Source organism: Penicillium alfredii (assembly GCF_028826965.1).
Source record: "Penicillium alfredii strain IBT 34128 chromosome Unknown utg000004l_segment0_segment0, whole genome shotgun sequence".
NCBI lineage: Eukaryota > Fungi > Ascomycota > Eurotiomycetes > Eurotiales > Aspergillaceae > Penicillium > Penicillium alfredii.
The window spans coordinates 3,864,673-3,886,402 of NW_026622701.1; the positions used below are offsets into that span (position 1 = coordinate 3,864,673).

The following is a 21,730-nucleotide window of genomic DNA, read 5'->3' on the forward strand; positions in this document are numbered from 1 at the left end:
GTTTGCTGGGGAGAGAAGCGTGGGATGAAAGAAAATGCTACGTCAGGTCAAAATGACTATACAGAGAACAAGCAGTGGTGATGCTATTTGCAGTGGTTGGGAATAATTGAAAAACTAGGGAAAGGAATGCAGATATTCAAGGAGGAGGCTCTATGTACCAGCATCTAGTTCGTTTCCATATCCTACAACACAGAGTGTTTGGAAGGGTGTTCGTCCAAGGGCGCCGAGTAATCATCATCCAAGTCTAACATTTGAATCCGATGATTCGTCATGTTCTCCTGCGTCCGGCTCTCCACCTGCTTCTGTAGCCGAGCATCTTCGCCGCCAAACCCATTCTGGCTGTTCAACGTCTCGCGGGCAGTCGACGAGTCACGATCTGTGACCCCGGCTTCACGCTCATTGTGAAGACGTTCTTGTTCCTGTCGTCGGTCTTCAGCGACGAGTGCGGCTTCCTCGCGCTTCACTTCTTGAGCATCGATATCTTGCAGGCCGATGGACGACAGAATATTTCCCAGTAGATACTGGTAGCGCAGGTGACCGCTGATCATCTCGCTGACATCAAAATTTTCGACACCGGGAACGTTCTCGACGCGCTGGATTCCGGCAATGCCTAGCTGAAGGCTGCTGGTGCGGTAAAGAAAGGCAAGGACGGAGTCGTTTTCTGAATAAACGTTGACCAGCCGCCCGGTCACCACGCTGCGCATGCGCTGCCAGTGCTCGGCGTTGGAGGGTGTTGGAGATCCCATCAGAATGACCGATTCCACGATACCATATGCCCCTCTCTTTGCAAGGCTTTGAAGGCAGGAGAAGATCAAGCGAGATCCGAGCGAGTATCCAATCAGGGTGACGGGTCTCTCGCCTTGGACTTTGTTGATCAACGCATCCGCAAGCACCTCTCCCGCTTTGTCAGCTCGAGACTTAGCAACACTGAACGGGTTGTCGACAACGCTGGCAACCTTCATAAGACCTAGTGGCAGCATCACGGCAGACATGAGCGACGCAAATACAGTGCGGGCCAAGACCTCTCGACCAGCTACAGACCATGCGGCACTCGTCACCAAGGCCGAAATGGAATTTCCCAGATTCATCAATGGTTCCATCTCCCAGCGCAGAGCAAACACTTCCGAGTCAGCACCGAGCACTCGCCAAGGAACTACAAAGTTCGATTCCTCTTTCACCCATCCCGTCACGCCAATGGTCACTCGCAGTCGATGATCTTGCTTGGCCGCGTCACTCTCTTTCTCCGACCGCCGTCGTGGCCCGCGGGTCGGAATGAACGCGAAGTCGTCCACTTCACGGGCGTACTTTTCCATCATGCGACCAGTCATGCGTCCCCCGTAGGCGCCGAACAGACCCCCAACAATCACACTGCTGCCGGCCAGAGCACCCAGGTAGCCCGCGGCAGCTGTGGCACCAAGTCCCAGACCACCCATGATGGTTCCAAGACCCGCCGCCACCAGCGGGGCGGCGAGCCCGCCTGTCAGGCCGATGAGAGCCGCGCCGGCCACAGATGCAATGCCGACCTTCCACTTCTTCATGTCGTCCTTTTTCTTTGGTTGCTCTTTATTCTCTGGGCCAGACGAGAGTGCCAGGGCAGTATCGAGCAGCCCACGTGCCACTTTGACTTCATCTTGGTTGAGTATGTTGATGTCAATTTCCAGACTGGATGTGACATAGAGCATCAAGACTCGGGAATAGGCACTGTAGTGCTGGAGACTGAGCAATAACAAGAGGAGCGAATAAAGAATCAGAAGTTGCTTCGCTTTTGGAAGATGGACTAGCGGTGTCTCCACAGGATGATAAATTTCTTGCAATTTTTCCATTCGACCCTTATCCTCGTCCAATGGAAGACTGTCGGAGTTGACAACGCTCGAAGTATCTTCTTTGTCGCTATCTTGATCTTGCCCTTGACCCTCATCATCTTTGTTGACGACTTCGCCAATCCGAAGCAATACTGAATCTCTCCAGTCATCGAAATGCGAGAGCGCAGTCACTTTATCGTGGGGTCTCCATGTCTTGGTACTAGCCCCAGACTGCTGTTTCTTTTCATCTCCAGAAGTCGCACTGTTCTGGGGTCTAGGAGGTAGCGTTGGCCTATCTTCGCCATGTTCATCTTTTGGCGGAGACCAAGGCGGAGAAGAGTCATTGGGAGGCTCATCGCTTGAATGCTCAAAGACCTCCAGAACGCTGACCCGCATTGACTCGGCTATCTCTGCCACAAGCATGGTCAAGTCCGCACGCTGCGACCGGTCCAGGATCGAGCTAAGATCTTGACCGCGGTCACCATCCTGGGACTCATTGGATGGCTTAGAGTCGAACAGGGCCGCATGCTTCTCCTTCAGGTTTTTGAACATTGGGAAAGGAATTGAGGGTATATGCAAAATGGTAAACCAGGACAAACACGTTCAAGTCAAGTTGAGTGGAGGGGGTCCACGGATGTCGTCATCGCTATGTGCTGAGTCATCTCAATGCCTGAGGCAGGGAGAGCTGTCTGACTCGACGATACATACCAGCCCGGGAGCTTGAGGGAGTCGAGGCTCAAAGGAATTAGATAGACGAGAGGCAGGTTATTTGCCGGTGTCCACCACAAAATATTTTCCCTTCGTGCGCGATGCTGCCCCCAGTGCGTTCCCATCCCAAATGCTGCCATCCGGACGGGTGTTTTTGTCGCCAGGCACGCGTTGGATTCTCTTTCGTCGGCCAATCACTTGTTCCTTAGCCATGGCGGCTTGGAGATGCTCAATTCCAACCGTAGTCTCCTGCACGGCGGCGGCGCTTTCATCGCGAATACTCCGAAGTGGTTCAACACCAGTGGTATCCACGCGTTGAATATCCTTGACGAAATGGATCTGCGACTCGAGCGTATTCAACATCGACTGTTCATCTTCTTTACTGGCTGGCTGTGGCAGAGCGGACAGGCGAAGGAGGTGATGGAGTTGCTTGGGAGTGACGGATGGTGACGACGGCTGAGAAGCTTGGTCGGGCAGCAGAGACCGGACAGACCAGCTCGGGGTGGCCAGGATAGTCTCAATATCTGCATCTGGAGCTTTGGCAGAGCAGAAGCGAGAGACACCAAGTCGGAATGGATTGCGACTGGACAACTGGGGCAGTCGAGCGCCCGCGCGAAGACAAGCCATGGCGCAAAAAGTGCAAATTTATTGTGTCTGAAGCTGTGGCTAGAAACTTTCCTCTAGATTTTCCAGCAGCAACAGGATTGTGCAAATGTGTTGATGCTCGTTGATCGCAATGGAGGCGACATTGGAAAACACGCGGAAAAAGCAGCGAGACACCGCCTCCAGCGGGTCCGCCGATCGATGCTCTCATCAATCACGATAAACCCCATTTGGCCACTCGACCTCCCCCTCTTAGACTTCTGTGGCCGACTGTCTTTTCTCAAGATCGAACCACACCTTTCCCCCCTTCAATCGACATCAAAATGGCCCAAGATCCCCGTGTTCTGCTCCAAAAAGTCGGACCCGCCCCTCCTCCCCGCCATGTTTGCATGCCCAGGCAATGACGATAGTCCGCATAGCTGACCACATTGTCACCACACAGGCCGATAAAGCGTTATCAGGCGCCTCGGGCGGCTTCAGCTGGTTTGGCGGTCGTGCAGAGAAATATGAAAATGCCGCAGACTTGTATACACAGGCGGCAAATGCCTTTCGGGTCCAGAAGCTGAGTGAGAAACCCCTCCACCCGCCGCCCGTCATGGTTGAATATGCCATGGTGACTGACTGCTCGGTATTGGACTGTGAGAACAGACAAGGAAGCTGGTCTGGCCTTTGAAAAGGCCGCTACTCTCCAGACCCAGAACCTCAACGAGCCCGATGACGCAGCCAACAGCCTCCAGGAAGCTTTCAAGGTCTACCGCAAGACTGATCCCGAGGATGCAGCCCGCGTGCTTTCCGGTGCCATTCAACATTACGTACTACGTGGGAACCTGCGCCGTGCTGCAACGCAGCAACAGTACCTGGCTGAGGTGTACGAGGTGGAGCTGGGGGACATGAAGAAGGCGCTGGAGTCGTATGAGAAGGCCGCCGAGTGGTTCGAGAGCGATAATGCCGAGGCGTATGTCCATACATCTCACCTCTCCGCCCTGTTCGTTGTGAAGCTATACCACTGACCCTGTTTCTCTTTGCTTTCGTTACAGCCTCGCAAACAAGCATTTCCTCAAGGTGGCCGACCTGGCCGCCCTGGAATCAGACTACTACAAAGCCATCACCAACTACGAGCGCATTGGTCGAGCCTCCATCAACAATAACCTGATGAAGTGGTCGGTCAAGGACTATTTCTTGAAGGCAGGCATCTGCCACCTTGCCTCAAAAGTGAGTTGATTCCTTACCTTCTCTGGCATACTTTGATCTTGAGGCCGGAGTTATGTTTGCTAAACACTACGCCAGGACCTTGTCGAGACCAACCGTGCGCTGGAATCATACCGAGAGATCGATCCCTCTTTCTCGTCGACGAGAGAGCACCAGCTGCTCGTGGACCTGCTCCAGGCGGTTGAGAGCGGCGACCAGGAGGGCTTCGCTGACAAACTCTTCCAATACGACCAGCTCAGCAAGCTGGACAAGTGGAAGACCACCCTCTTGCTGCGGATCAAGAACAGTATTGAGGAGGCCGAGGAGGACTTTTCGTAGATGCTGGTTGATTTCTCCCATTGATTCCCCGTGTGCTGTGCAGGAGTGGTTTGTGCTGTCTTTCTTTTTATTTTATTTTGATATTTGGTGGTCTGCGGCGAATGCCCACCTCAAGGACGAGGACGACTTTGCTCAGTGGCTTGTGTGTTTTCCTTGCATTCCTCTGTGTTAGACAGTGAGAAATGGATATCTTGGTCTGTCGATTTATATGACCCTACCGTGACTACGGGTGCCTAACAAGGCTTATATCGATGGACGAACGAGCGGCGAAGAATCATTACTCATCTCTTGAAAACTGCCTTGACTCTATATACTTTTTGGGGTGTATCGTAACGCGAATTCCATTTCCTCCGATATCAGCAGGCGGACTCTCATCATGTCATGAACTCAATTCAATTGTATCGTTTCATCTTCCTCATACCCACGCCACTTAAGCCACAACATCCTCCAAAGCCTTGGCCTTGCGAGGGAAGACCCGCTTGTATAGACTGATACCCACCGAGTCCTGCGGGTTGATCTTGGCATCGAACATAGCCTTGAAGTAGCCGTGTGTACCGAGACTCTCCTTGATATATCCGCTGCGGCCACGGCGGGTCCACAGTTGCAGGGCCTTGAACCAGGCAATATCCTCGGCATTGAAGAACATGTATCGGATCGTGACGACCTTGCGATGGATCTTGTACGGGTGGCCCGTGAGGATGGCGCGCTTGGCCACGACACGGCTCTGGTCGGGTGCCACGACTGTTCCGGTTGCAATCAACTCCAGCCGGTCCATGGCGAGCGGCTCCTCCTTGGCGTCGGCCGAATCGAGGATTTCGGGGTCCTCGGCTGGCTTGTTCTTATACACAAGGACGGGGACGGCACCCCAGGTCATGGGTCCGATCCAGGATGCAATGGCACTGCGGCCTGGGTGAAGGAAGCGGTCAAATTTGTGGACATTGTTGGGGGTGTTATCGCTGGACGAGAATATGGGGTTCACGACCAGGCGGCGCGGTCCGCACTGAATCAAGAGCTCCTCCTTAGACTTGAGAGGCTTCTCTGCACTCGAGTTCAAGGTCATATTGACGTTCACCACAGTTTGCTTGTGCTCGTGTCGCAGCAACGAGAAGAGGGAGATCGGCTGCGGCTTGTTGCGAAGAGCAGTGGGCACGGCGCGGAGATGCACGTCCACGCGGAGGCCTGAGTTGACACCGCCAACCAAGGCTTCGCGGATAATCCGATTCTTTGATCCCTTGTAGTCCGCGAACTGCAGCAGTCGCCGCCAGTCCTCCGGCTCGAAGGGTCGGTCTTCGGATGTCTCCCAGGAGCTGAGCTTGAAATTCTTCAGTCCACGGAACCGAGCCAGGCGCTCTCTCGCCAGCACGTTAGGGTGCAATTCAATCTCGTCGGGGAACTCCAGATCCTCTTGGGCCTCATTTCGGCGACTGGCCCGATACTCTGCCAGCTGCTGGGCCTCGTCCTCGGGGGATGGGTCAAGGAACATCTCCGATTGCGGGTACTCCGACGGCCCGCCTTCCGTCATGGCATCTTGGTTGTCGGGGAAGACACCATCTTCCGGTGCCCCAGTTGTATCCATTTCCATTTCCTCATCTTCGTCTTCCATGTCAGACCCGGAGTACGAAACGTCATCGAGGTACCAGGCAGACTGGTACTCTGAAGTACCCTTGGGTAAGCGTTTGGGCTTAGAAGGAATGTGTGAGTCGTCATCCGAGAAGTAATGGTGGTCGTCGAGCAAGACTCCTTTACGTTCCGTGTCGGCCATCGGTGCCATCTCATCGTCTTCCATTTCGATCTCCTCAGGTGCCACAGCGGTCATATCATCCTGGTCCGAGCTAGGGGTATCCAGGACCTGTGTAGTTTCGTTGCCGTCGACGTTCATCGCATCATCCCGCTTGTTCTTCGCAGTGGGCAGCGGTGCCGCCGTAATTGACCCGATCTGCAAATCACCCCAGCCGGGGATATGAGCAATGCGGTCTGCCTTCAAACCCTTGCCGCGGACAACACCGGTGACGACAACGTCATCCACCACTTCGTCGTTGGTTTCCGGCCACTGGACCTGCTCAATGAGCATCCAGCTGCGATCATCCCGCCAACGAATACCCTTGGGAGTTGCAGTACAGATGGAGCGAATGGCATTAGAGCATTCTTGACGGGAGTCAAGCGACATGATCTTCTCCACCGTCGGGAAGAAGTGGTTGATGAACGACTTGAGCGAAGTGGTCACCTGTGTGCGCTTCTTAGGAGGGTTGATCCTGTCAAGACCCTGCACCACCGTCACGACATTCGAGATACCCTGGCTCTCGATCGAGCGCAGCAAAACCTCTCCCTCTTCTTCGACTTCCACTTGAGCCGACAGCACCAGCACCACAAAGTCGGCCATTCGGCAGACATCCAGGGCGTTTATCACATCATATTTTGCCGGGAGGTACAGGACGCTTTGTCGGAAGCGGTCGATCCGCACCCGAGAGGCTCTGTCCGGTGAGGCATCGCTCAGCACATCAACGCTCTCGTTCAACGCCTGAATGGCGGCGGCCGCATCGACATCGACGGACAATGGCACGACGGCGACCTGACGGGGAGCGCCATTTTGGCCAGCAAAGATACTAGTAGCCTGCGCTTTTTCCTGGTGCTTCAATTGTTGTCTTTGGCGGGCTTGGTTGCGGCGGTCGAGTTTCGACATCAGCTGCTGGTGGGGGGTCTTGCGAGTGCCCCGCTCCTGGTTTTCGACCTTGCCTGGGGAGGTGTAAGTCTTATGGAAGAAAATATAGGTCACTGATAATTTTCCATACCCTTCTCCTTGTCCTTCAAAGCACTCTTGGAGGCATGCTTGCTCTTGTACGGCTTGTGGGATGTCTTGGTGGTGGACCGGTGGTGGTGGACGGTAGTGGGCGCCATATTGGCGGACCCTTTGAAGCGAAATGGAAGAGCCAGATTGAAGAGAGGCCAGAGGATCTCTTCTGGTCTCCAGCCAAGTCAGACAATCCAAAAAACAAGTGCTGAATGCTCAAGTCGAGGTGAAAATAAAAACAAAAAAAAAGCGATAAGAACGCAAAATTCGGTGGGGATAAGCGAGCGGTGAGCGCCGAAGGTCCGCAACTTTTTTTTCTTCATAGGTTCACTCGGTCCTCACTGCAGCGCCTCTTTTGCGATTTGTCTTTTTCTGTTCAGAAAATTCCAACAAAATGGCGGATCCAGTCAAGATGGCCGTCGCAGGGCCCGACGATCGCGAAAAACAGAAGAAGCTGGCCGAGGCCCAGAAAAAATATGGACGAGGGAAAGCGATTTCAACAAAGAGTGTGCGCGACAAGAAGTTGCGCAGCAACCTCAAAGCCCAAGAGTCGAAACACAAGCAAGCTGTTCTCCAAGCCAAGGATGCAGAGATCCTTAACGAGCACGAAGCCGGGTTTCTTGAGCCCGAAGGCGAGCTGGAGCGGACATACAAGGTTCGACAGGATGAGATCCAAGAAAACGTGGGCATCGAGACCGCCAAGAAGGGCTTTGAGTTGAGACTCCCCGATACGGGACCCTACCGTGTTGACTACACTCGGAATGGGCGCAATTTGCTGCTCGCGGGTCGGAAGGGACATGTTGCGACGATGGACTGGCGGGACGGCAAGTTGGGTTGCGAACTCCAATTGAATGAGACGGTGCGCGATGCGCGCTGGCTGCATAACGACCAGTACTTTGCGGTTGCCCAAAAGAAATACGTCTATATCTACGACCACAACGGAGTCGAACTGCACTGTCTCAGCAAGCATGTGGAGCCGCTCTTCCTGGAGTTTTTGCCCTACCATTTCCTTCTTGCCAGCGCTGTGAGTTCCGTCAAGACCAAAATGATATGACTTTGGAGCTAATTTAAATTGTCTTGCAGCAAATGAGCGGATACCTTAAATATACCGATACCTCGACCGGCCAAACCGTAGCGGAACTGCCGACTCGGCTAGGCCGCCCGACTTCCCTCTGCCAGAACCCGTGGAACGCCATTCTTCACGTCGGACACCAGAACGGAAATGTGACATTATGGTCACCCAACTCCCAGACCGCGCTCGTGAAGGCACAGGTACATCGCGGGCCCGTCCGGTCTTTGGCAATCGACCGCCAAGGCCGGTATATGGTGTCGACGGGACAAGACCAAAAAATGAATGTGTGGGATATCCGGATGTTCCGAGAAGTGCATTCATACTCGTGCTACCAGCCCGGTGCCTCGGTGGCAATCAGTGACCGCGGCCTCACGGCCGTCGGCTGGGGCACGCAGGTGAGCGTCTGGCGGGGCTTGTTCGATGCTGCGCTCGCCGATCAAGGCAAGGTGCAAAGCCCGTACATGGCGTGGGGCGGCGATGGACAGCGTATCGAGAACCTGCGCTGGTGCCCATTCGAAGATGTGCTGGGCGTCACCCACGACCAAGGGTTTGCCAGCATGCTCGTCCCCGGCGCTGGCGAGCCCAACTTCGATTCGATGGAAGCCAACCCGTACGAAAACACGCGCCAGCGCCAGGAGGCCGAGGTGCACTCGCTGCTCAACAAGCTGCAGCCCGACATGATTGCGCTCGACCCCAACATCATTGGCCGGCTCGACACCATCAATAACGAGAAGGTCCAGCAGCGCCGCAACCTGGATTACAAGCCCGAAGACCCCATGGAGAAACTCAAGAATCGGGGTCGGGGCCGCAACAGCGCACTGCGCAAATACATGCGCAAGAAGGGCCGGCGCAATGTCATCGACGAGAAGCGGCTCAAGGCCGAGGCTCTGCGCAAGGAACATGCCTCGCGCTCCAAGGACAAGCTCGAGCAAGAGCGCCAGGATCTGGGTCCGGCTCTGGCTCGCTTTGCCAAGAAGGATTCTTGAATTTGTTTCTCGTCCAGATACCCAAGCCATGCCGTGGCTTTTGTATGAATATTCACATGATGAAGGAGAATTGGCGACTGCTGCATTCCAGGCGTTTGGGGGTGATTGAATGATTTTCTATATAACTCGAGGCATAAAAGCAGTCCATTTCACATACCTGACTACAGTTTCCCTTGTATATTCCAGTCTTATATACCCCATTTCAGAATCCCGAAATTCCTCATGCATCAAAACCCTCACTTCTTTCCACACTCTTCCCTATTCCCTCACGCATCAATACTCCCAGACCCCCTGGGTGCCCCCTCCTTCCACCGCTGCAAACTAACCTCATAAGCCCCCGACCCCTTCCACGCACTAATAATCAAATTAACAATATGATCCAGCCCCTTCCCATCCTTAACGACCGCAAACACCGTCGGCCCGCCCTCACGCATCTTCGCCGCATCGCGCTCCATCACCGCCAGATCTGCGCCTACAGCCTCGGCCAGATCGATCTTGTTGACAACCAGCAGATCCGACCCCGTGATGCCCGGCCCGCCCTTGCGCGGCACCTTGTCGCCGCCGGCGACGTCAATCACGTAGATGATGAAGTCGGCCAGCTCGCGCGAGTAGTTCGCGGCCAGGTTGTCGCCGCCGGACTCGATGAGCAGTAGGTCGGTTTGGAATTGCTTTTGCAGCGATTGGAGGGCGAGGAGATTGGCGCTGATGTCTTCGCGCACGGCGGCGTGTGGGCAGCCGCCTGTTTCGATGGCGCGGATGCGGTTCGGGGAGAGGGCTTTGTGGCGGGTGAGGAACTCGGCATCTTCGCTGTTTTTGGTTTGGGGTTTGTTAGAATATTTTCATAGGGGAAAAGTTCATATATGCGAATGTTCGTAGCTTATATCTTCATAGATGGGAATCGAGGTATACCCACCGAGTAAAGATATCGTTCGTCACCGCCGCAATGTTATACTCGTCTCTCATTGCCCCACACAGCGCTTTCATGAGGGCTGTCTTGCCCGAACCAACGGGTCTGTAGGCCAAAAGAACAACGTCAGTGCCATCCCAGGGAAATTATAGAGAGGTCTGAATTCGAGTCCATGTTCCACACATACCCGCCAATGCCCACAGTAAACGCACGCTCTTTCCAGTCACGGCCCTCAATCAAAGGCATCTCGCGGTTGACGTATGAGCCCGGGCCATCGAGAATATCGTGCGAGTGGCCGTGGCCGTTGAAGGGGTCGTCGTGGGAGTGGCTCAGGCCGCCGTCGTGGGAGTGGGAGTGGGCCATGGTTTGTTTTTGATTGAATCTGTGATTTGAAAGGAGGCGAGAGTGATTCCAATGGGAAAGAAATTGAAGATGTATACTACCTCAGCCGAAGGAGAAGGAATTTAAAGAAACAGAGGAGGGGCAGGTCAACAGGTGGGGACCTGATAGGAATGCCGAGCTCCATTTATCGACTTGGCCGGTGGCCGAGCGGAGGTCGCCGGCCTCGCTATTCTTTTTTCTCTTTTATGTTTATCATTTACCCTCTTAGCTGACGGCAGCTGGTTTTACTCAAGTATTAAACGTCAATCTCAAAAAATGGACCTCCCCTTCTACCAGTTTGTTCCTTGGTCGAACTGCCGATCCGGGGATGTTCCCCCACAATCCTCCGCGAGCTTATCACAGCTTACACAGCTACGGTGCACAACCTTGGAAGACAGAAGACAAAAAGCAGGTCAAGATGGATTCGTCAACACAGCAGCGGAAAGAGGAGCCCCAATGGCAGAATCATCCAGATTCCCAAGTCCACCAGAACGGCCTCATGGAAACCCCCAGATGCACGCAAGACGTAGCTCCAAAAAACAAAAAAGCCCGACGCCGGTTCAAGCACCCAAACAAGCACGGATATCAAGATATCAAGGATTCGGTCAGACCATCCAAGGGAACAAGGCCATCAAAAAGAACAGCAAACAGGGAGAGGAAAAAGGCTCCCATTCAAATAGAGAAAAAAAAATCAAAAACAAAAGCCAATCCAGCACAAGTCGTCAAATCCCGGGCATGGCAGAAGTTCACAAATCACAAGCATGCAGAGAGAGCCAGGCGATGATCCCAAGCCAACCAAACAAACGCTGAAAGGGAGATAGAGTACATTAAAGTCGGAGTCAATCGAGAAGAGGCCGGGCGCCAGGGTTCTCACCCTCCCGCCAAACGGCAAGCATCCAGCCGAGGAAAGAGAGACCAGAGACGCACCGATTAAAATCTCGTCGACGGTCAATTGCGTTGTCATCAATGTGCCGAAAGAAAAGAAGCCTAACAAGGTCTTCTAGTATGGTCAAAAAGGGAGGTCCAAAAATAGAAAAAAAAAAAAAAAAAAAAAACAGAGGATGAATAGGCCTCTCGCCCAGGTATCCAATCGTACGCCAATTCAGCACTTTCTTGACACGATGAAATCAAAAAATTAGTTAAAGCAGAGTCCGTGGGGCCTAGGCAGCGGCCCCTTTCTGTCGTTTGGGGACACGAGGGCTAGCCTTGACTTTGCCAGAACCTTGCTGGGCGGCGCCATTCATCTCGGCACCAGTTTCATCGGACTCCATCTTGACCGTGCTCGCTCGACGACGTTTGTTACCGCCCACGTTTGGGCTATTGCTCACGCCGGCCGGGGAGGGATGCATACCTCCTTGGATTCCCGGTGGACCAGCGAGCTGACTCTGAGCTGGGCTACCGTGCGCTGACCCAGTCAGATGAGGGGAGCCTTGCGCCCCGGGTAGACCTAGATGGGCCATAGCGGGGGACGCAAACTGCGATGGGCCATTGATACTAGGAGCCCGCATGTTGGGGCCAGGCTGCATGCCGGGATTCATGGGACTCGGCATAAACCCAGGGTTGGGGTTTTGAGTCTGGAGAGTGGTGACAAGGTTGCGCAAAGCCTCGGGGGGTGACATGTTCGGGTTCGACTGCGAGAACTGGAACAGCATCTGCATCTGGGAAATAGTCTCGGCCACCTCCAAGAAGCCCATGACTGGCGTCGGAACCCCGTTGGGTGTGACCATGGATTCTGGAAGTGACACTGACTGAGCTTGCTTCTGCTGAGCACGTTTGGCGGCATTCTTGGGGACTTTGGGACTTTGCTTTTGCTCCATAGCCTCCAAAGAATGCACCAGACTCCGAGGAACAAACTCATTGTGACTGGTGACGTTGATATCTAGCATCTCGATCTTGCTGTTGACGTCAAAATGCGCGCGCAGCGTGCCGCTAGTGAAGAGCTACAAAGATCGTCAGTGTTCCGTTCAAAGAATGATCAGCGTTCAGAAACATACCTGACAATCATTCGTAAACCAATAAATGAATGAAGTCCGCTGGCTCTCCACGATGCGGCCCCCATTGGCTGAATCCCGCTCGCGAGCGCCTTCCACGACCATCTGAATTTGGCGGATCCCACTCGTATATTGGGTGAGATAGTATCGGGCCAGCGCGGGTGTCGCAATTTCAAACTGCTTGGATCCAACTTGAGGGTTCCACACTCCCTGTCGTAACACACCCCCTGGGGAATAAAACCGATCGACAAAAGACTGCCAGTAGAATAAATCCTGGGCCTCGCCTCGACTCTGCATAATTTGTTAGTGTTGTTACAACTCCAAACGTCTCGACAGTGCATACCGAGAATCCACTCAAGTGCTCCGCGTAGGAATTGAGGCATAAAATCGACGCGCCTTGTCGGTTCATTCTCTGCTGTAACATGAGAGCATTGGCATTCTGCTGCTGCTGCTGCGCTTTCATCTGAACCTCTTGGGCAGTCATTGGCTGCTGATTGGGTGGGCCCGACTGCTGACCCTGCGCGCCCTGCGCACCCTGTGGCGGCTGGGGTTGCGGACCGGGTTGTCCTGGCTGCTGAGACTGCGGCAGCTGCTGCGGCTGGGGGTTGGGAGTGGCCTGAGCCTGCGGCGGTCCGACCTGCGATGGTGGGGGTTGGGTCGATGGTGGTTGAGAAGGTGGGTTCGGCTGGGGTGTACCGCTTCCCGGGGGCGGACCATGCTGCGACTGGGGAGTACCACCCTGGGTCTCGTGCAGACTCGGGGGCTGTGCCGATGAACGCTGGGGCGTATGTTGACCCGGTTGACCTGCGCTATTTGCCTGAGCTTGCGCTTGCACCTGCGCTTGCTGAAGAGCAAAAAGCTGCTGCTGTTGCATATTTTGCGGCTGGCCATGGGGCACTTGTTGTTGAAGGTGCATTTGTAGATTAACAGGTCGCATCCCAGGGTTGGCTTGCATTGCAGCCAACTGGGCAGCATTCAATCCCTGGGCACCATTGGGTAGAGATACCGGAAGACCCCCATGTTGCGGGTTGTGTTGCTGGTGCTGGTGCTGCTGGAACATCCGCTGTCGCATCAACTGTTGGTGTTGATGTTGTTGCAATAATTGAGGGTTATTCGCAACTAAATTTGAATCAGAGGAATTAGCATTCGACCAAAGTAAATTGCTGTGAGCCACTCGGGGTGACCAGAAGACAAGGAATCGACGATGACGGGAAGCCGATCGCGCCATCCGCCTATATGAATCGAGCCAAGTCTCAAGACATCCAAAAGCCAAAATAATGATAACTACTCACAGTTTTGAGGGAATTGAGGTTGCTGGAGGAAATGCGCCTGCGCGGGATTCAGATGGGATAGAGCATGAGCATTCGGTACCGGGCCCCCAGGACCAGCCGTCCCAGGAGGCATCCCACCCATCATCGGACCCGCTTGGCTTACTTGAGGCCCTCCTGGTGCAGAGACACCAGGATGCATTTGTTGTACCATTCCAGGCCCAGGGTGTCCGGCGTTCGGGTGTTGACCGGGCATTGGGTGACCCGGGGCCATACCCGGCTGCGGGATGCCTTGGTGGGCGGGAAACGGTTGCGCCATCATCATTGCTGAGCGGCAAAGTCACCACAAGACGGGAGACCTCCAGAAAAATCTTGGCCGCGACGCCTAGGGGGAGGCGACCGGGTGGTGAACGACGAGGAGCGCGCCTTGGGGGTTGCGAGAACAGCCGCTTTTAGCGTCGGGGAGGGCCAAGACGGAGCAGATAGTCGAGTTGATCCCGGGATCCAGAAGGCGCGCAAGGCTGAAGCATCGATCGGGCCTCAGCCAGACCAAATCACTTGCCCAGTCACCGCGATGAAGACCTCTCGTTGACCTGGCCGGGGGGAATCAGTGGGGGCGGTGGGAAGGAGAGAGGTGATAAGAGAGAGAAGGCTTGGGGGAGACGGTCAAAAGAGACGGGGGGGCCGGTTAGAGAGGCGTGGAGGGGCTGGGCTATTCAGGCGATCAGGGCTTCAACGACTCACAACTCACTGGGATGTCCGAGTCTTCAACTATTCCAAGGTGATAGGGGTGTCGCGATCGCCCATCCAGTCAGGAATTGTCAGGATGATCGCCCGGTGGGAGCGAAGAAGAGCTGGGGACGGAGGCTCCGGGTCCGAAAGTGGAGGATCTACCGAACAGAAGAACAACACGATACACACCAAACAAAGTCACAGTGACATCTTAAGATGTTCAGATCAAATGCTGGACTTTTTTCTCCCAGGATGAGGCTTTTTTCCTTCTTCTTGTCGTTCGTTCTGCTCCGATTCCCAATACGCGCTATACCGGATCAGGCGGTCACGTGGGGCGAAATCTTTTCCTCGCGTTTTTCTTGGGGCTTTTCTTTTTTTCTCAACTTCTCTTCTGCCCACTTCTGTGCCCTCGATTTTTCTCATTCTCTTCTGTTTTTCTGGACCAATTGTGCTCATCAGAGTCTCATGATGAGTTGATGAAGCTGTTCCTAGACTTGCGGATGCTTCGTTCTTGTCACTAACCGACAGGTCAGGCCATCCTGGCAGCCTCAGTCAGGTAAGCACTTGTCTTTCTTTCTTTTTTTTTCGGTTCAAGGATGTCAACCCTTCTTTTCTTCTTTACCTTCCAAGTCGACCATGACGAGACAATCCGGACCTTCCTTTCCCGGTTGGTCTGCTACTTGCCAGTATATTTTGTCTGAGAACCATTACCTTGCCTGCAATTTGCGAACTGTGTGTTACATGGGATGTTTGCTAATGCCATGTTTCTAGACGAAGGATCTACTACTGCCTATTGGAATTATAGTGAGAGGAATTGAAGAAACCACAATGAATTATCCATGTCGAAACATGCGTCTTGTAGTACTGTTTACGCTTGTAGTTGGAACTCTATCCGAATCCTGGCCGGCGATCACGATAGCGCCGAGGCTTGAGGTTGTTCCCGAGTAGGAGACCAGATGTCCGATATCTTGGTAGAAGCCCAAAGCTAGTATCTCGATTGTTCAGTAATCTCATCTCTTCTCTGCTTGCACGAAGCATTGACCGAAAAAGATCGAAAGATTATGATCACGTGACCCTAAATGCTCGCAAAGTTCCTGGCGACGGGAGAATCTCCGTGTTCACCACTCGCGGCCGATGCATATCTCTGCTTCCCGCGCCATCTGTTCTTGAATTCCGGTGGCGCTTCTTACCCCGGATGTATCTGTCAATGCAACAGGCCCGGCTGTCCATTGCACGCCCCTGCCGTTTCATCGCCCGCCGCCGTTATCCCGCGTCCCTGGCCTCGCGCCAACTCCACCAGTCACGCACATGGCTGTCATCACCGTCGCCAAATCCCCCTACCGCTGGGGCTTCCACATCAGAGAACGTCTTCGATGAACTTCCCTCGTCCAACGCCGAAGGCGCGACTGCGACCAGCAATGACTCAGAGGCCACAGTCCACTCCGAGCGGTCAGCCCGATCAGACGCTAAGCCGTACGGGTCTGCGGTGCGCAGAGCCATGAGGAATCGAAAGCTAGCGCAGCAACCCTCTCCACCGGCAGCTACGGTTCCCAACTGGTTTCATGAGCGGAACACCGTGGTTCACAGTGCCGAGGACCATGCCGCGGCATATTCGTTGCGCCAGGTCAGGATAGCAAAGTCAGGCTCGGAATCCAAAGATACAACCAAGGAAAATTTGGCTTTGGGAGGAGACGGTGGGAGTTCGTCTTCCCCAAGTAATCCTCCAGGGGCGGAGAATCGCTACGCGGTGGCTGAGGCAACATGGGACGAATTGCGAGCATCGGTCAATGCGGGCTTGCGACTTCCGCCCGCCAAGTATGCCAAAGAGCCGTCAGTGAAGAAATCACACCTTGTCCTTCAATATCCGGGTACCGACGGCATCTTATTTTTGGACGCGGTGGTGAAGAGGCTCGCACACGAGCTCAGCACTGATCTCGTGACAATGAACGCGCAGGATATTGCTCAGTTGTTTAGCGAGCAGGACCTGACAGACGTTGGCGTGACTTCCCCGATTCGATCTCTTGGGTATGAAGTGTACCGTCCCTCAGCTCCCACTGCTTGGCCAGAAGTGGAAGACACCGAAGGAGATGGCGAGGATGGTGCTTCTGACTTGTCAGATTCTTCGAGGGGAATACCTGGGGAAATTGCCAGTCCTCAGTTCATTACCATCGAGAATGGAAAAGACTCGACCGACTTTCCAATGCCAAACTGGCTGAGGCTAAAATCACTTGTGGCATCGATCAATGGCCAGCCGGACCAGGACCCAGAAACCGCAGCATCGCATTTTTCTGGCCACCGCCTCGAGAACCGCTGGACCCGTCTGGTCAACGAGCTTCTTTCTTCGTCCGGTGCACCGGTTCAGCCTACTTCCAATGAACCTACCAACCCTTCTGAGGTGAACGCCGCCAAACCCGCATCCTTTAGAGACGTGATTGTGCACATCCAAGATTATCGCGATATTCAAAGTACCCGGGAGGGCTCCAAATTTATCTCGATGCTGCAGAGGGTCATTCAAGATCGAAGACGAGACGGGGCAAAGATTGTGTTGATTGGGACTACTTCCCAGGACGTCCACCCTTCGCGATTACCGGATGGCTTAAGGCTGTTGCAAAATGTCTTTGATGACCACTTCTCAAAGACGCTTGTCGTCACTCCTGCCATGGGGCTGAAAGATGCAGCGAAGACTTTCGCCGAAGATCGAAAGAAACGCACGATAGATATCAACACTCGCCATTTGCAGAATATGCTACGGTTCCGACTGAACGAACAGGCCTCCCCTGTAGAAGATGATATCTTTGGGGGCCGTGCTTGGCCGCTGGATCCAGCCACCATCAAGGAATCTGGCATCGAAGATCGGTACTGGACCTATAACCAAGTGCACTGGATTGCCACACTAGCACTTGGTTGCGCGGAGGTCAATGAGCCGTTCGGCTTCAAACATATCCGGCGTGGCATCGAGCTCATGGCTCAAGGCGACCGGGTCACCCACGAGTGGCTGCAGGACAAGTCTCCCAAGTCAAAAGAGTCGGGAAGTGACGATAACCGCGAACAGCTGCTGAGCTCGCTACGCAAAACATGCAATACCCACGAGAAGAAGCTTCTCAATGGCGTCGTCGATGCCAGAAGCATTCGAACGACGTTTGAAGACGTGCGTGCGCCATCCGAAACCATTGACGCACTGAAGACTTTGACTTCGCTTTCCCTCATTCGCCCTGAGGCTTTCACTTACGGCGTTTTGGCCACGGACAAAATTCCTGGTCTCCTTCTCTACGGTCCCCCAGGTACGGGTAAGACGCTTTTGGCGAAGGCAGTCGCGCGCGAGAGTGGAGCAACCGTGCTCGAGGTCAGCGGGTCCGATGTGTATGACATGTACGTCGGCGAGGGTGAAAAGAACGTGAAAGCCATTTTCACACTTGCCAAGAAACTCAGCCCGTGCGTGGTGTTTATCGATGAAGCCGACGCCATCTTCGGTTCGCGCACTGGCGCCAGTAGCCGTACTTCCCACCGAGAGTTGATCAACCAGTTCCTGCGGGAATGGGACGGAATGAATGATCTTTCGGCCTTCATCATGGTCGCCACCAACCGGCCTTTTGACCTGGACGATGCCGTTCTCCGTCGTCTTCCCCGCCGACTTTTGGTGGACCTTCCCACTGAAGAAGACCGTCTTGCCATCTTGAAAATCCACTTGAAGGACGAACAGCTCGATTCATCAGTCGACCTCGCCGAGCTGGCTCGTCGAACTGCGCTATACTCCGGCTCCGACCTCAAGAATCTGTCTGTGGCCGCTGCACTGGCATGCGTTCGAGAAGAAAACGAGGCCGCAGCCGTAGCGCGGCGCCAGGGCAGTACTGAGCCCTATCAGTACCCGGAGCGGCGCACATTGATGCCAGCCCATTTCGAGCGGGGGATTGGGGAGATCAGCGCGTCGATTAGCGAGGATATGTCGTCGCTGTCTGCAATCCGCAAATTCGACGAGCAGTATGGTGACCGGAAGGGCCGGCGCCAGAAGAGTCCCGGTTGGGGATTCATACCGGCTCCCAGCGAGGAGGCCACGGCCGATGCCGCGCGTGTTCGGACATGATTCCTCGCAGCGGTTCACGTCATCCGAGTCTTTTTGGTTATCTATGTGGGTCATATGGGGTCTCTGTTTTCATTCCCTTTGTGTAGTATTAGCGATACGATAGACATGTACCAATAGTCCAAAATTATATAACGACTTTTGAGTTCCTTGTGCATTCAGCCAAAACTGTTCTTGGTTTCGGACTAAAAAAAAACTCCAGGCAGGGACATTTCTCGGAGTGGTTCATGATGGACCGGGTCTCCCATCTTACGCTTCCCTATACTTCAGGTGCTCTGGAAACTAATCAGCCTATTTAGGCAGCACATGTCGATTCTCTGATATATTAAGGGGTCAAATCCTTAGACGGGCACTTGATCTTCCACCCGCCCATCGCTTTAGTCCAGAAAACTATACCATCATATGGCATTGACTTGGATTCGTTCAATATGTCTGTAGGTAAATCCCATACCTCTCCAACGAGGCTGCATGGCACTAACATTTTGAGCTGCAGAATCCATCTGGGTATCAAACCAAACACTCGCCTCTTTTGAAAACCACGCCCCCCTAATCTACTAATCTTCCTCCCAGACTCACCATCACAGACTCGTGCATCACAACCTTCAACGAACTTCGATCCGGCCGCGGCGCCAACAAACCCCGATTCATCATCTACAAGATCTCAGACGACGAGCAGCAGGCGGTTGTCGACGAAGTCTCCTCGGAACAAGACTATGAGGTCTTCCGGCAGAAGCTTTCTTCTGCCACACACGGCAATGGACACCCAGCTCCGAGGTATGCGGTCTACGACGTAGAGTATGATCTTGGGATGGATGGCAAACGGTATGGAATACCTTCTGGGATTTGAGATTGGAACCTTGGAAGTATTTTCTTTTGCTGATACTTGGTTTGGGATGATCAGGAGTAGGGTTGTGTTCATTGCTTGGGTGCCGAGGAGCACTCCCATCAAGGTCAGCTTTTTCTCCTGATCTCGTTGCTATGGTATATCAAGTGGGAGAAAAGAATCAATCGGCCCTTGAATGGGCTGCAGAATTTGGCCACTTGCACATTCTCGAAATTCTTCTGGAGCATGGTGCGGACTACACATAGCTAAATATCATAGGTTTCCCGAGGTTAGGACTGGTGAGCTCTATGTCTGGCCCATGAAGTATATTTCCGCATTGAGCAACTGCCACGCTGATATAGGCCACACATTACATTCCTCGGGCCTTCGTACGCTATCCGCATTATCCAAGTCATTATGCCCTCCAGGAGTATTTCTCACAGTCATTATACACACTAACAACCCAAAATCAAAGAAAACACTCGAGGCACGTGCGATGACATCCGTCTCCACCGCCTCCGGGGCGATTTCCTCAGAGTCCCGTTTCTCTACTCCGCACGATCTGCCAAGTTCTTCCCACAATTATCCTCATTCAAGGGCCTGCTCAGGCAGCCAGGAACCCTTTTGACCCTTTCACGAACAAGTATCCTCCTTGAAAAAACATCCTACAGCTCCCACTCCTCTCGGAATTCTCCAGAGCCCAACACGCAGAGGAGCAAACGAAGCTCGCAAGCAACCATGTCCGCCGAAACCCGTGACACGGCTATCCGCGAAGCCAAGATCTTCGTTCGCGAAGTGACCCGCAACGACTGGGAGTTCAACCCCGCCGACCCCGACAGCTCACACCCCGCCCCCGCCTCTTCAACGTCATACGAGTCCAGTACGCTCTCGCATGGTCGCGAGGTCTCTGAATGGCGCGTGCGGGAGTTTGACAGCTCCGGCTCGGAGCTCGAGCCGCAGTCATCGGACCATGAGCTTGATATGGAGTCGCCCTCTGCGTTGAGGGCGGCTGGGGACCCTGGGATCGAGCGGCGCCGCAAACGCCGCAGGCAGATGGAGGAAGAGATGTCGTGGAACGAGGGCCTGCGAATGTGGATGGCGAGACGGGATGTGTGGGCAGGAGCCCGGACACGGCGGCAGCTTCGGGCTACGGAGGACCGGCGAAAGAGGGCGGGTGGAGGGCAGCCCCATAAAAGCAATCAAGCAGATGGTGTGAACGGTGTCAGTTCCTCGGATAATACTGGTGCTGGCACAGCTTCGCCGTCGTCGGATCAAAAAGACCATGTGGAAGGTCACGATGCCCCTGCCCAAACAGCACAAACGGATTCGGCTCCCGCCGCGGACCGAGAGAAGAATGAAGAATTGCAACGCCAGCCAGCACAAGACCAGGAAGAAGAGCAATCCACTGCGCCAGACGAAGAGACCAAGCGAAAAGAGTCGACGGAAACCAGCATCACCGAGCCTGATGCCCAGGCCTCGTCCACTGATCCGACCCAACTGACGAAATTTCCGACAATCAACGATGAAGACGAAGACGAAGACGAAATCGAAGAGGAAGAACTCGATGAGCCTCTCCTCCCTGTGGCTCCCTCGTTCATCTCACCCACAAATCCCATCCGCTCCACCATCAACCCGTCTATCTACCCGTCCATCTACACCAAGGTCGTCGTGCAGGGCATGACCCCGACTATCCCCGTCAACCTCGCCGACTTGACCAAGTCTATGGTCCAGGGCTGGAAGACGGACGGACAATGGCCGCCCAAACCTGCCGTGTCGTCGATTGTGCTTGCCGACGACGCAACTGTCCCTAAGAAGGACGCTGATCGAACGCCGTCCCAGTCCCGGAGGAAAAATAGCATCACCAATGCCGTGCGCAAGGTATTCCATTTCGGATCGCACCCCTTCCACCGTCGGGGATCAAACAGCAATGATGCCGGCGCGGGTAATGGCACTGGTCCTGTTGTTTAGAGGCTATAAACATTGCCTGGAGCTTGGCGTCTCTGTTTCCAGTGTTGGTGTTGGCTTTTCTTTTCTTTTTCCTTTTTTGTGTCTTTATTCTTTTCC

The 21,730-nt window shown here is 54.1% G+C and overlaps 11 protein-coding genes across 11 annotated transcripts; 6 read left to right on the forward strand and 5 right to left on the reverse strand.

Moving 5' to 3' along the window:
• Positions 1-182: 182 nt before the first annotated feature.
• NUU61_003133 (DUF726 domain protein) lies at positions 183-2,354 on the reverse strand (the record flags this gene model as incomplete). Its single annotated transcript, XM_056653715.1, has 1 exon — positions 183-2,354. One exon carries the CDS (start codon positions 2,352-2,354, stop codon positions 183-185), a length of 2,172 nt encoding a protein of 723 aa, XP_056514782.1.
• A 213-nt stretch (positions 2,355-2,567) lies between these two features.
• Positions 2,568-3,137, reverse strand: NUU61_003134 (uncharacterized protein; the record flags this gene model as incomplete). Its single annotated transcript, XM_056653716.1, has 1 exon — positions 2,568-3,137. The coding sequence occupies one exon, from the start codon at positions 3,135-3,137 to the stop codon at positions 2,568-2,570; it is 570 nt and encodes a 189-aa protein (XP_056514783.1).
• A 376-nt stretch (positions 3,138-3,513) lies between these two features.
• On the forward strand, positions 3,514-4,640 carry sec17 (alpha-soluble NSF attachment protein SEC17; the record flags this gene model as incomplete). Its single annotated transcript, XM_056653717.1, is given in 4 exon segments — positions 3,514-3,751; positions 3,762-4,105; positions 4,164-4,325; positions 4,401-4,640. The coding sequence occupies 4 exon segments, from the start codon at positions 3,514-3,516 to the stop codon at positions 4,638-4,640; spliced, it is 984 nt and encodes a 327-aa protein (XP_056514784.1).
• Positions 4,641-5,070: 430 nt separating this feature from the next.
• Positions 5,071-7,535, reverse strand: NUU61_003136 (small subunit rRNA maturation protein TSR1; the record flags this gene model as incomplete). Its single annotated transcript, XM_056653718.1, has 2 exons — positions 5,071-7,373; positions 7,430-7,535. The coding sequence occupies 2 exons, from the start codon at positions 7,533-7,535 to the stop codon at positions 5,071-5,073; spliced, it is 2,409 nt and encodes an 802-aa protein (XP_056514785.1).
• Positions 7,536-7,822: 287 nt separating this feature from the next.
• On the forward strand, positions 7,823-9,486 carry NUU61_003137 (WDR46/Utp7 family protein; the record flags this gene model as incomplete). Its single annotated transcript, XM_056653719.1, has 2 exons — positions 7,823-8,452; positions 8,512-9,486. The coding sequence occupies 2 exons, from the start codon at positions 7,823-7,825 to the stop codon at positions 9,484-9,486; spliced, it is 1,605 nt and encodes a 534-aa protein (XP_056514786.1).
• Positions 9,487-9,752: 266 nt separating this feature from the next.
• On the reverse strand, positions 9,753-10,756 carry NUU61_003138 (urease accessory protein UreG; the record flags this gene model as incomplete). Its single annotated transcript, XM_056653720.1, has 3 exons — positions 9,753-10,293; positions 10,400-10,498; positions 10,581-10,756. The coding sequence occupies 3 exons, from the start codon at positions 10,754-10,756 to the stop codon at positions 9,753-9,755; spliced, it is 816 nt and encodes a 271-aa protein (XP_056514787.1).
• Positions 10,757-11,934: 1,178 nt separating this feature from the next.
• NUU61_003139 (LIM domain-binding protein) lies at positions 11,935-13,837 on the reverse strand (the record flags this gene model as incomplete). The annotated part of the gene is made up of 3 exons (XM_056653721.1): positions 11,935-12,714; positions 12,769-13,056; positions 13,109-13,837. The coding sequence occupies 3 exons, from the start codon at positions 13,835-13,837 to the stop codon at positions 11,935-11,937; spliced, it is 1,797 nt and encodes a 598-aa protein (XP_056514788.1).
• A 205-nt stretch (positions 13,838-14,042) lies between these two features.
• NUU61_003140 (uncharacterized protein) lies at positions 14,043-14,489 on the forward strand (the record flags this gene model as incomplete). The annotated part of the gene is made up of 1 exon (XM_056653722.1): positions 14,043-14,489. The coding sequence occupies one exon, from the start codon at positions 14,043-14,045 to the stop codon at positions 14,487-14,489; it is 447 nt and encodes a 148-aa protein (XP_056514789.1).
• A 1,483-nt stretch (positions 14,490-15,972) lies between these two features.
• On the forward strand, positions 15,973-18,846 carry NUU61_003141 (ATP-binding protein; the record flags this gene model as incomplete). Its single annotated transcript, XM_056653723.1, has 1 exon — positions 15,973-18,846. The coding sequence occupies one exon, from the start codon at positions 15,973-15,975 to the stop codon at positions 18,844-18,846; it is 2,874 nt and encodes a 957-aa protein (XP_056514790.1).
• Positions 18,847-19,271: 425 nt separating this feature from the next.
• Positions 19,272-19,690, forward strand: NUU61_003142 (uncharacterized protein; the record flags this gene model as incomplete). Its single annotated transcript, XM_056653724.1, has 3 exons — positions 19,272-19,277; positions 19,337-19,347; positions 19,414-19,690. 3 exons carry the CDS (start codon positions 19,272-19,274, stop codon positions 19,688-19,690), a joined length of 294 nt encoding a protein of 97 aa, XP_056514791.1.
• Positions 19,691-20,404: 714 nt separating this feature from the next.
• On the forward strand, positions 20,405-21,634 carry NUU61_003143 (DUF4050 domain-containing protein; the record flags this gene model as incomplete). The annotated part of the gene is made up of 1 exon (XM_056653725.1): positions 20,405-21,634. One exon carries the CDS (start codon positions 20,405-20,407, stop codon positions 21,632-21,634), a length of 1,230 nt encoding a protein of 409 aa, XP_056514792.1.
• Between the last annotated feature and the right edge of the window lie 96 nt (positions 21,635-21,730).